The sequence below is a fragment of the Dendrobium catenatum genome, unplaced genomic scaffold (genome assembly GCF_001605985.2).
Source record: "Dendrobium catenatum unplaced genomic scaffold, ASM160598v2 fragScaff_scaffold_743, whole genome shotgun sequence".
Taxonomy (NCBI): Eukaryota; Viridiplantae; Streptophyta; class Magnoliopsida; order Asparagales; family Orchidaceae; genus Dendrobium; species Dendrobium catenatum.
Genome location: NW_021319205.1, coordinates 1,301,037 through 1,314,845, shown reverse-complemented (window position 1 = coordinate 1,314,845; position 13,809 = coordinate 1,301,037). Strand labels below are relative to the sequence as shown.

The 13,809-nt window shown below is 38.0% G+C and overlaps 1 protein-coding gene across 1 annotated transcript in view; it reads left to right on the top strand.

Moving 5' to 3' along the window:
* The first annotated feature begins 518 nt into the window (after nt 1–518).
* The window catches only part of LOC110094354 (ER lumen protein-retaining receptor), a 16,485-nt gene continuing 3,194 nt past the window's right edge, over nt 519–13,809 (top strand). The window contains exon 1 of the mRNA XM_020819573.2: nt 519–933. Within this exon, the coding sequence (XP_020675232.1) occupies nt 843–933 (91 nt within the window). The 5' untranslated portion in view covers nt 519–842. The remainder of the gene's footprint in view (nt 934–13,809) is intronic.

Below are 13,809 nucleotides of genomic sequence, written 5' to 3'. Positions count from 1 at the left end.
TGGGACTATTTTTTTACTGATTCTTAAAGCAATTTTCTAATATAAATTTTTTTATTAAAAAACTGTTTTTAAAAAGTAATAAAAAAAATCAAAACTTGTAAATCTAAATTTACAAAATCTAATTAAAAACCTACTCGAGTAATAATCTCTCAATAAAAACAGCTAAAAAAATTCGCAAGCTCCAAAGAACGTCTGGTCGGGGGCAAAATCCCACAAAAAAACTCGGTATTTTCTCGGTATTGCTAGATATTATTTGATAATAACGAGGAATACCGCTCTGTGAAGACCAATACCGAGTTATACCGAGCTATACCGAGTTGTACAGAGTTTTTCCTAGGAAAAACTCGGTACAATTTTTTATAACTCGGTATTGCTCGGTATAACTCGGTATTGAGTCTTCATGTGATGATATTCATCGTTATTATTTGATATTGCTCAGTATTTGTTCGATATTTCTCATTTTTTGACATGATTTGACCTACAACCGGACGAGGAGGTCATAATTGTTCAGTTCTTTGAGTATCGAATCGAGCTAAATCATATTCTTTTAAGCTGGAGAGTAGAGGTCTGGTAGCTCCAACTCTACTCGCTATCATCTCTATCCTCGGACAAGCACTGTTCCGCTGTCCTCCTGTGAATTCTTCCTTCTCTTCTCTTGCTTTCTCGCTTAATTTGAATCGCCGCGCATAATCGAAAGTTGAAGAAGAAGATAGAGAAACCAGGGGAGGGAGGAATTCCAAAGATTGCCTTAGATGTGTGAAACTAGCGCCTAGAGATCTTGTCGGATCCCATTTGGCCGATTCGGAGATCTGCGGGGCGGGTTCCCGGATCCTGACTAGAGGATGAACATCTTAAGGTTAGCTGGCGATATGACGCATCTGATTAGCGTCATCGTTCTCCTTCTCAAGATCCACACCATCAAGTCCTGTGCTGGTATGCGCTTTTGCCCACCCATTTTCTTCCAATGATAATATGTTGACTGTTGGTCGGGTTTCCGTGTGATGATATCTTTCTTGCGGTTGGGTTGCTTGGTATCGACTTTTCTGGATTTTCTTAGCATGTGCGGATTTTATCGAGAGAGCTAGTTGGCGATTTGGAAACAATCGATGCTAGTTCAGGGCCTTGTGGTCCTGAGAGGTTGGATCTGCAAGAAATCGTTTCATATTGCGTTGATACAAAGGCGGGGAAGATTTAATTGTGATGGAGAAATCAATGTAGAAACTAATAAGCTATTTTATCAAGTACCTGTACCATAAATCTGATTCCCCGTGAGAATAATGGTGATTGTTAGCTAGCTTTGTTCTTATTAAGAACATGTTTTGTAAATGTTGAATGCCGAGCATTAATTTAATAATTTACTAGAGGTATTTATGGACAATGCAATTGGGCTGCAGATTTTATGGATCTAAGTGTTGTGCGATAAAAAGGTTTTTGATGTTCGAGTTGAACGCAAGGAAAATGAGAATCTTTAAAGATGAATGTGTGAAAACATTTTTTAAAAAAATCAAGAAATGAATATATTAGAGTAAGTATTAAAATGACATTCATCAAAGATAAAAAAGTAGAAAATAGATTTAAATGGTTGGGACATAAATAATGAAAGATAGAAAATACAAATATTAGAAGAATGCTTAAAATCAGTGTGGTAAGATTAAAAAGGATAGGTCAAGTTCCCGAGCTTAATTATGAGTTTATTATGATGGGCATCGGAGAAGATATCTTTCTTATCCCTCGGTTGTTTTGCAAGTCTTCATTTTCATGAATGGACTTATCACTATCCTAATATCTTCTAGTTCAGAAAGGAATATTTCCCTCTTTCTTGAATTCATATTGCTCTTGCACTAATTTACACATTAGGTATATATTTCAAATTTGATTTAGGTTGCTCCATCATGAGTGGAGGCCACGAATTTAATCTTGAAATGATTTCTCTAGTAAGCGGGTTAAAGCTTCACACATCATCCTGTATTTAGACTTTGTAGTGGTGGAAGCCTTGTTCAGGGTGAGTTGATATATTGTCGGGGGCAATTTAAACTTGACCTAATATTCATTCTTGGCTCAACAGCTCCTTTGCAAGCTTGTACTCCACCTCATACACTAGTTTTTTGATGATCATAAACAACATTTTTCTAATACTTTGATCAGTTAAATGGAGGTATGCGCCAATACCAAAATGAATGAACTCTCAGTGAAGCCCCTGAAAGAAAATTCTTTTGGACAAGTCGTATGTGTTGCAATAATTTTGCATCTAGGGCTGAGATTTAGCTTGAAAGCAGAAGGTTGCTTAGGAATCAAATTGGTATTTGAGTTGCATTGAGCTCAAACCAAGCCAAATGAGCAGAGTTGTAAGCTAAAGTTTTAGTTTTTTCCAATTTAGAGTCAAGACCAGCCCATATTGAGCTAGTTTTTGATCAGTTATATATATATATATATAAATTAAAATAAAATATAAGAAGCAATCAAGTAATATGATGTTTTAAATTAACTTGAATTTGAACCAAGCTGTATCTATTGAGCTAGTTCAAGTCAAGTGAGCTTGAAGTTGAATTAATTCAATGAATGCAAAATTAACAGTTGGAGATTTTGATTTTACTTTAATTGACTTTGTTGCGTGCTAGAATATACGCGGCATGTAAGAGTTAAGAAAAAATTCGTCTTAACAGCGTTGCACAGTAATTCAACACACAACAGAAAAGAGAAAATGAACACCCAGAGTTTTTAACGTGAAAACTCAAAAGGGAAAAAACCACAGGGCCTTGTTCCAACTAGTGTTTGTATGTAGTACAAAGGTTGATCCGTCTTATTACAAAATCAGACGATCAGTTTACAATCAACCTTCTCACAAAGTTACAAAGTTCTGCAAATTCCGGCATTTCCGAAATCCCGGGCAGATATTCCGGCGTCTTCCACGCGGCTGGGAAGAGCTCCGGCGGTGGTCGAGGGGAGCTTCTTCCTTCCCTCCTTCTTCTCTTCTTCTTCTCCTCTCTTCACTTGAGTCCCCTTTGGTGTAGAAATGAGGCTCTAATTTATAGTTTTTCTGGAGTGACATAGGTCGTAATAGGTATGGAGATCATGGGCGAATAGGGGAAGTGGTTGAATGGATCATAACGGCCGATATTGAACCTTCGATCGTGCGCCGTTCTTTGACATTTTGGAGGCCTTTAATGAATGTTCGGAAATTCGGCGATCTTGGGTCGTTGGATTCGCCTTGTCGAGCCGTTCATTCAGTATTAGCTCGTTAAAAATCGGACACCGTTTGGTAACTCAAATTGCGGTTTGAACCTTCGCAAACCAACGCTTCGGGTCCTTGATTCAGACTCATTTGAACTCGGATTGGAGTTGAATTTGGTGTCGTTGGGTTCGTATTTCCGAGACGCACTCAGTTTGACTGTAAGCTCGCTGAAAAATTGGGAGTTTGGGCGCTCCCAAATTATTTTTGAAGTTTTCAATTAGCTTTTGGCCTTCAAGATTTCGTGCCCGAATCAAGTTAATTTTGTGATGCCGTAATCCAGTTGCCCCCCTATTTTGGACGTCGTAGCTTCAGGAGTCCGAAAATAAGCGTTACAATTTTTTAGAAGAGTTTTTTTCAGCGAGTCAGAATTAATCTTGTGTAGCAAGGATGCTCCGAACGAATCTGAAAAAGTGTTGAAAATTGAGTCAGGGGCGTCGAAAAAACGATCCCTGGGGACCTCCAAAAACGGGCGAAAATTTGAACTTGTCGGGGTAAAAAATGGCCCATAAATAGACCCGGGCGGCCGAACCGGCCGGAACCGGCCGCCGCCGCCGGTGGCCGCTGCCACCGTCTGGCGCGGAAATGCGGCCGCGCCCTGCAGTCCGCGCGTTCGGCCGGACCGCGCCTGCGTGTTGTGCCGCGCATGGGCCAGGCTGGAACTTGCCTGCATGGCTGGGTGGACTGCACCCGCTTAGGCTGGGTGGACCTCGCCAACGCGTGGCTGGTTGGACAGCTCTTGCGTGCTTGTGCCCGCGCGGAAATGTCGCAGCTGTCGCCGGCGGTGGCCGGCTGCTGGCCTCGTTCGGCCAGCCGCGATCCGCTCATCATGCCCGCGGATTGATGCGCTGGTCGCGTCGTTTCATGTGGCCGGTTGGCTGCACCGACTTAAGTGGACCCCACTCGTGTAAAAATGTCGTTTTTTGCTATTGTTGGGCTAAAAAAAAATTCTGAAAAATTTGGAAAAATTTTAGAAAAATTAGGGAAATTCGAAAATTGCAATAACTTTCCCCTTCTTTCTCCAAAACCAATAAATAGGCCCCCTAGGCTTTTAGAAAACTTGCACCTTCTCCTTCTTCTCCCTCTGGCTCTCTGACAGTTGAGACTTCCGCTATTTGCGAGTGAAAAATTTACCTGCTTGAATTAGCGCCCCTCTTCTTGTGCAGGAGTTACAAGATTTTTCTTCTCCTCCCCCCGGCTTTCTGACGGTTGAGGCTTCCGCTATTTGCGAGTGGGAAATTTTTCCTGCTCGACTTAGCGCCCCTCCTTTTGTGCAGGAGTTACGGGATTTTTCTTCTCCTCCCACCGGCTTTCTGACGGTTGAGGTTTCCGCTATTTGTGAGTGGGAAATTTCCGCTGTTCGAATTAGCACCCCTCCTCTCGTGCAGGAGTTACGGGATTTTTCTTCTCCTCCCCCCCCGGCTTTCTGACGGTTGAGGCTTCCGCTATTTGCGAGTGGGAAATTTTCCATGCTCGACTTAGCGCCCCTCCTCTCTTGCAGGAGTTTTGGGGATTTTTCTTCTGCCCCTCTGTTTTTCGAGAGATCTGTTGAACTGCAGAAATCCGGCATCGGGTAGAAATACGGCATCGGGCAGAAGACCGACGAAAATCCATTAACGGACAGAAGTCTGACGACGGGTAGAAGTATGGCGTCGGGCAGAAGACCGACGAAATTCCGTCGACGGTCAGAATTCCGACGACTAGTAGAAGTACGGCGTCGGGCAGAAGTCCGACGAAATTTCGTCAACGGTCAGAATTCCGACGACAAGTAGAAGTACGATAGAAGTCCAACGTTGTATAGAAGTACAACGTTGAATAGAAGACCGACGAATGTTCATCGACGAGCAGAAGTCCGACGACGAGTACGAGTCCGCTGACGAGCAGGAGTCCGCTGACGAGCAGAAGTCCGACGATAGGGAGAAGTCCGACGTCGGTTAAAAGTTCAACATCGGGTAGAAGACCGACGAAAGTTCGTCGACGAGCAAAAGTTCGACGACGAGTAGAAGTTAACTGACGAGCAGAAGTCCGATGACAGGGAGAAGTCCGACGTCGGATAGAAGTTCAACGTCGGGTAGAAGACCGACGAAAGTTCGTCGACGAATAGAAGTCTGAAAATATTTGATCCGAAATTTTAGACTGATTGAATTCTTTGTATAAGTGATAGATTTATCAATCACTGCGTTCTTGGAGTCTTTATAGAGAGAACATTGTTCGGTGATGTTGACCTTTGTAAAAAGGGCTCGAGAGAATCCACCAAGGATGTGAGACCTTTTCGAGGTTGTATGTCGTAGCATTTGCTCGACGATGTTAACCTGTGTGGAAGAGGTTGAGAAAATCCACCAAGGATGTGAGACCTATCCGAGGTTGTATGTCGAAGCCTTTGCTCGACGACGTCAACCTGTGTGGAAGAGGTCGAGAGAATCCACCAAGGATGTGAGACCTTTCCGAAGTTGTATGTCGGAGTCTTTGCTCGACGACGTTAACCTATGTGGAAGTGGTCGAGAGAATCCACCAAGGATGTGAGACCTTTCCGAGGTTGTATGTCGGAGTCTTTGGTCGACGACGTTAACCTGTTTGGAAGAGGTCGGAAGAATCCACCAAGGATGTAAGACCTATCCGAGATTGTATGTCAGAGCCCTGCTTGATGACGTTAACCTGTGTGGATGAGGTCAGATCAAATCCCCCTGGGATTTATCATCTGGTGATTGAGATACAATGTAGATTGTGTATTTCTCGAATCACTGAGAAAGAGTTTGAGAAGTTTTTTCTTTATCTTTCATAAGAGAAAATAATATCACAACAACATGAACATTATATTACTGCATTATGTAAGATAGTATAATAATTCCCTAGTATGAGTTAGGGATATACAAATTACAAAGCACTCAACATATAAGATCTACGTACGGTGATAATACAACATTTAACTTGAAAGAAAACATTAGAGATATCAAAGTGACATCCTACTCAACATAAAAGAGACAACAAGATAAGTAGTATTGCTAATACAAATGCGCTAAATGCGTGATAATTTAATCTCTCCAACCATCTGAATATTATTCAATGGTTGCCTTTGTTGTTGATTTTGCCCCCCAGCGGGACGAGCTTCCTCTTGGGTAGGTGGATCCCGAATAAATTGTCGAAGGTAGCCCTGACGGATAAGTCTTTCAATCTCATCCTTGAGTTGCTTACAGGCTTCGGTGGTGTGACCACAACTTCGATGAAAGTGACAGTACTGATCTGTATTTCCTGTGTTCGATTTCAAAGGATTTGGCCATTTCAATGTATCTTGATCTCGAACAGCCATCAACACATTTGCTCGAGATGTTTTAAGTGGTATATACTCCTCCTGTCTAGGTTCCCATCGCGGTGATGGAGACCTATGAGGTAGATTATTCTTTCCTTGTTTTTTCTGCTTTGAGAAAGAATTGTCCATCCCAGGTACACCTTTGCACTTCCCATTGATTTCCTCAAACTGCTTCCTGTGAGCATTTATAGCCTCATCTGCAGAGATTTGCGCCTCCACGCGATGAATCAAGTCGGCGTATGAATGGACTGTGTCTCGCATAAGGGCCGAATAGAAGGGGCTAGGACGAAGGCCTCCAAGGAAGACCCCTCTGAGTAATTCAAGGTCTACTCTGGGAATCTGTCGTGCTTCAGTGGAAAATCGCTGAAAATACTCCTTCAACGATTCTCCCTCATTTTGACGGATCCCGGAGAGATGGGAAGAATCCTTAGCAATTCTTCGATTGGCCATAAATTGTTCGACAAATACTTTGGCCAATTTGACAAATAAGGGGATCGTTCCAGGTGGAAGCGAGTAAAACCATGTTCGAGCTTGTCTTTTAAGGGTGGCAGGAAAGACCTGGCAGAGGAGCGCGTCCGATGCTCGTTGAATATGCATGATGGTTCTGTAGTAGTCGATGTGCTCATACGGGCCGGTCGTCCCATCGCAGGACTCAGCGTTTGGCACTTTGAATCCGACTGGAATGGGGTGTTGAAGAATGACTTCAGTTAGAGGTGATGACTCATGGAAGTTCCTATGTCGGAGAGCATGCCTCACATCTACTCGGGGGAACTCTTCCCGTACCAATCTTCGCATTTCGCGACGCAGGACATTGTGAGGGAGTTCCGCAATGTGTGGTTGGGCTGAGCCTTCTGGAGATCCGAAAGAATGCGAGGCTGCCGAGTCGAGGGGGAAGGATGTGTTGAACTCGTTGTATCGGCAAGTTCATCATCCTGTCGTGGTTGAGGATGTCTCCTAGGTGGAGGAAGATGAATCTCTTCTTGAAGATGCTCGAATTGAACATCTTCAACTCTTGGTGGATCTCGAGGGAGAAGGATCTCCTCCAATGTCGGTTGTCGATCATCTCGCAGGAATTGAAGGATCTTGTTCTGAGATTCTTCCATCTTCTGGATTCTTTCTTCTAAAGAAGGTCCCGAGATCCCTTCTCCGGCAGCATTCTGCCCCTTAGGATGGAAAGAGGCAGACATCGGGCGTCTGTGATTTGCAGACAGATTTCTGGATTAGAGGGAGTTGGAGCGGGAAGCTCCAATGATGTGACTGCTACGCCTGTTGACCATTGTAGCAATACTTGAAGTTGTGGGATAGTGGTTCCCACAGACGGTGCCAAACTGTTGCGTGCTAGAATATACGTGGCAGTAGAGTTAGAAAAAATTCGTCTTAGCGTTGCACGAGTATTCAGCACACAAACAGAAAAGAGAAATGAACACTAGAGTTTTTACGTGGAAAACCCTAAAAGGGAAAAAACTACGGGGCCTTGCCCAGTTGTAAAGTTCCACTAGTATTTGTATGTAGTACAAAGGTTGATCCGTCTTACAAATCAAGACGATCAGTTTACAATCAACTTCTCACAAAGTTACAAAGTTCTGCAAATTCCCGATGTTTCCCGAAAATCCGACAGAGTTCTGGCGTCTTCAGGCGGCGGGTAGAGCTCCGGCGGTGGTCGAGGAGGAGCTTCTTCCTTCTCCTCCTTTTTCTCTTCTTCTTCTCTCTTCACTTGAGTCCCCTTTGTGTAGAATGAGGGCTCTATTTATAGTTTTTCTGTAGTGGCATAGCTCGTAAATAGGTGTGAGATCATGGGCGAATAAAGAATGGTTTGAATGGACGGCTGATATTGAACCCTTCGATCGTGCACCGTTCGTTGGACATTTGGAGGCCTTAATGATGTCGGAATTCGGCGATCTTGGGCTCGTTGGATTCGCCTCGTCGAGCCGTCCATTAAAATCGGAGACCATTTGGTAACTCAAATTGCGGTTTGAACCTTCCAACAGCGCTTCGAGTCCTTGATTCGGACTCATTTGGACTCAGATTGAGTTGAATTTGGTGTCGTTGGGTTCGTATTTCCGAGACGCTCAGTTTGACTGTAAGCTCGCTGAAATCGGAGTTCAGGTGCTCCCAAAATTAATTTTTGAAGTTTCCAACTAGCTTTTGCCTCGAGATTCGTGCCCGATCAAGTTAATTTTGTGATGCCGTATCAGACTTTATTGTTGTTGTTGTTATTATTTTAAAATTATAATATGTATAATTCTTAGAGAGTTGATTATGCTAAATGAAAATTAATAGGATTTGCTCACTAATTTCGGATAATTATTGCTTTTACTAAATATAGAAAGTTTGGTATGAAACATTAACTTAAAAAGAAATCTCTGAAGATAGAAGCCAATAACATGATCTCTTTAAGAACTATGAACAAGATAATTTTGGTGTTTTTAAATATTATGCAAGCTTTAAAGGCCTTACAATATATTATTTTCCTACATATTTTTATATTATCCTTATCTATTTCATCAAAGGTCAAACGCAATAAATAAATAACGAATTACACTACAACTCATCAAATATAGTATTTGAGATTTTATGCATTACTTTAAATATTGAGGAATATTGCAGTATTCATCTTTTTAGGACTATCATAACCATGTTTAATATTCCTAGCAAAAATATAGTAAAATCTAATGTAAAACCTATCAAGCATGCATTGATATTAGAATCTTGTATGGTGAAATTTGATCATATTGAAGAAATTATAGTTCTTGAATATTTTTGTGAGGATATATTAGAGGCAAAAAAAAAGAAGATTTATTATCACAATATGAGTCTATATCTTATAGTGTTGAATCTGAATATATACATATATTAAAGCATATTTATTAACCTGAATTTATACTTGAAATAGGGTAGGAATTTGAGTTTGAAACTAAAATTGAGCATGAGATGTATATAAACTTTTAAAAAAAGATATATTTTTGAAGATAAACCTGAATAACTCATGTCTACTATGGTTGATGAGTTAGTTGAGCAAATTGATAAAGGAATTTTTGATAAATTACCTGTTGATATTATTTTTATGATGAATGATCAAATTGAAATTAATTTTATTTTTAGTTCTTATTTCCTTGAATTATAAATTCATTAAAACAACTCTTTGAAAAGTTGTATTAGCTATTCAGAAATTTGTTATTAATCAATTCCTTAGAAGAAATCTAAAATTTAAAAATCCATTTATATAGTCTAAACCAAATATATATAATTCATCACAACTGATATTTAACATATTAGGATTAATTTTCTTTGAAGAGAGTGCTCATCTATATAAGCATGTCATATTATGTAATTTAGCTATTTTTAAGTTTCCTTATCACTCATCCTCTAGGAATTAGTTAGAGTATCATTATTATTAAGATACTTAGTATTTACATTACTTTTCTCATATCAGTTAGTTATTGCATGATTTATTTGATTTGCAAAGTATTTGCATAAATTTGATCATTAATTTTGGCAATGATCAATTTACTGTTGATGCAAATAAGAGGTATGTAAAATTCAAATAAGGTGATATAATAATAGTAAGTTAAATTGCTGAAAAAGGTTTCTTACATGAGCTGTTAAGAAATTAACTGCTAGAAGAATTTTTTAATGCATTAGGACAAATGCTTAAAAATTAAAAATTATAAAAAGTATTATTATCAGTCAAATCTTCAAATTTCATGAACTTGCCACCAATATCTTGGATTCTTCTTATTTTTTACTTGTGAATTCACATGCATCATTTTTCCAGATAGTTTTATACATTCTGTGAAAAGTAAATATTAGATGATGTGATTGTGTCCACTACATGTGAGAAATAGTAGAGATATCTTGTGGATTTATGTGACATATATGCATGTGATATTCATAGATTATATTCTAAAAGAAGCGCATGAGTTAATTTGTAGATTTGCTTGATGAATGCCAGGTGGTTAATTTTTCAGGGCCGATCTTTTTTTAATTTAGGCAAATTTGATGCAAATTGGCAATAAAAAATTTGATTTTACTTTCATTTTAGTAGTTTTTTTTTTTATTTTATTTTAAATCAGTTTTTACTATAAACATGGCTATGATGATATCCAGAGAAAGAACGAGTTTTATTCTCTAATATCTGTGTTGATTTTGTGCACTATGCCGGTTTGAGTAGGTTCAGCCGCTGCTACTATTTTGGCTTTCAATTAGGCTGATTGTTAGTTCTCTGGTTTCGATCATTTGGCTTAGCAATTAGGCTGTGAGGTGATTCTCTGGTAAATTTCTGTTTCTTACTAAACGAGCTTAATTTTCCTGAGTTGTAATTTTTGGACTTGAAATTGGTACATGAATTTGGTATTATGGTTTCTGATGAACGTGGAATTAGAGGAGATTTGAGGCTTATAAAATTATTGTTTTTGATAATTTCTTGAGTTTTCTATTTCCTCTTTTGTGATTGAGTGCTAGTTACATGTTGATCTTTTTAGTGTGGTGCTGCAACTATAATTTTTTTTAGAGAGTTTCATGCTTGTGCTGTATGAGGCATGGCTTTTTTCCTTAATCTGTTTCAACTCTGTAGAATTTATGATTGGCTTGCTTGGTGATTAAATATTTTCAAGTCTTGTTGTACAATTTGAATTTTTCAATTGATGCGTAATTTTTCTATCTGCTTATTATTATCATTGCACATAAATTTCTATATTAAATTTCTCTTTGGGTGACAATTAAATTATCAATTGGAAGGAAATTTGCATGCTTTCTAATTTTTAGTTAAAGTGATGAATTCTTATCTAAATTTAAAGTTTGTGAACTATGAATTTAGTCTTGCTTGCATGATCTTATGTGTATCGTCCTATATTTACATTAGAAATCCTACAACCAAAATTTTCTTGCATCATTTGAGTCGTGAGCTACTAATGAGTTGTTTTAAATATGATCAATCTGATTTTTTTGTAAGGCTTAATGACTCATTCTCGCCTCTCTTAACATGTCATTTAAAAAAAAATCTTGAAATGCAAGCGTTTACTCCAGAAAACACTTGGGTTAGGGTTAGATAATACAAGGATGGAGCATTTTTCTTACGTGAAATCTTTGCTTAACTAAACCTGTATTTCTGTATTGAATTGCGAATGAAGAAAAGTAATAAAGCCAAGACAAAAATATTAAGGGTCAGTTCTTTTTGATGAAATTGTTTGTAAGTGATTGGGGGCTTTGTTTCGAAACTGAATTTTCTTGAAATTGAGTTTTAAGCTTCGTTTGAGACAGCTTTTTTGTTACTTTATAAAACTATTTTTTAGTACAATAAATTTTTGTACTAGAAAGTTGTTTTAGAAAGCAACAAAGAAGATGCCCTAAATGAAACCTTAATGATGTTTTTGTTTTGCATGAACTCTGTTCTTTTAAAATCCATTATGATATTTGGACTATGAAGAGTTGTATTTTAACACATCCCTGGTTAATGATTTTGTTAGACCGGTCCACTGGACCACTATTTTGGCTTTCAATTAGGCTGATTGTTAGTTCTTTGGTTTCGATCATTTGGCTTAGCAATTAGGCTGTGAGGTGATTCTCTGGAAATTTTCTGTTTCTTACTAAATGAGCCTAATTTTGCTGAGTTGTAATTTTTGGACTTGAAATTGGTCCATGAATTTGGTATTATGGTCTCTGATGAACGTTGCTTTAGCTATTATTTCAGTCCTATGCATAATCTGTATCTATGATGCAATTTTTTTGTCTTGGCCTTGCTGTTTTGCATACCAGGGTTTAGCTATTAGCGACTGCTTTTGAATTTCCTGAATTCTTTATTATGGGATAAGTTTGCGCTACCTGTGAATAATTGGATTGGATGCTGTAGTAATACTGAGATTTCAAATGTATTTGGGAATAGGGGTTGCCGACTTAATTCAAGTTTTTTTTTTTATTTTTTTTTTATTTTTTATTTTATTTAGAGAAGGGATTTTATGATTATAAATTAGAGAAGATTTTAGGCTTAGAAAATTATTGTTTTTGATAATTTCTTGAGTTTTCTATTTCCTCTTTTGTGGTTGAGTGCTAGTTACATGTTGATCTTTTTAGTGTGATGCAGCAACTATAAATTTTTTTGAAGGTGTTACATGCTTGTGCTGTATGAACTATGAGGCATGGCTTCTTTCCTTAATCTGTTTCTACTCTGTAGAATTTATGAGTGGCTTGCTTGGTGATTAAATATTTTCAAATCTTTTTGTACAATTTGAAATTTTCAATTGATGCGTAATTTTTCTATCTGCTTATTATTGTCATTGCTTATTCATTTCTATATAAAATTTCTCTGTGGGTGACAATTAAATTATCAATTGGAAGGAAATTTGCATGTTTTGTAATTTTTAGTTAAAGTGATGAATTCTTATCTAAATTAAAAGTTTGTGGACTATGAATTTAGCCCTTGCATGCATGATCTTATGCGTCTCGTCCTAAATTTACATTAGAAATCCTACAACCAAAATTTTCTTGCATAATTTGAGTCGTGAACTTCTAATGAGTTGTTTTAAATATGATCAATCTGATTTTTTCGTAAGGCTTAATGACTCATTCTCGCCTCTCTTAACATGTCATTTTAAAAAACAATCTTGAAATGCAGGCGTTTACTCTTCGAGAAAGCACTTGGGTTAGAGTTAGATAATACACGGATGGAGCATTTTTCTTAGATGAAATTTTTGCTTAACTAAACCTGTATTTCTGTAGTGAATTGCGAATGAAGAAAAGTAATAAAGCGAAGAAAAAATTATTAAGGGCCAGTTCTTTTTGACGAAATTGTTTGGAAGTGATTGGGGGCTTTGTTTTGAAACTGAATTATCTTGAGAGTTTTAATGTTGTTTGTGTTTTGCTTGAACTCTCTTGTTTCAAAATCCATTGTGATATTTGGACTATGAAGAGTTGTATTTTAACACATCCCTGGTTAATGATTTATATTGTTCTATTACTATTAAGTTAAAAGTAATTATCCTTCCATTATCTTTATGGTTTTATTACTATTGTATTAAAAAAGTAAACCTGATTTTCAATCTTTCTTCTCACCATTATGAAGGTGAGTTATAACAATTCAGACCGACTTTCATAACCATTCCAATGAAAAAAATTCTTGGTTCCAAAACCGAGTTCCTGCCACTTCAAATCACTGAAGTCAAATTGAATTGACTCATATTTTTATCCTAAATCTCGTAGGCAATTTTGTAGCATTTTATTTATTTTTTGAGCTTTTTCATCAAGTGTTCATCTTAAACCAAAGTTATGTAGCCCCCCC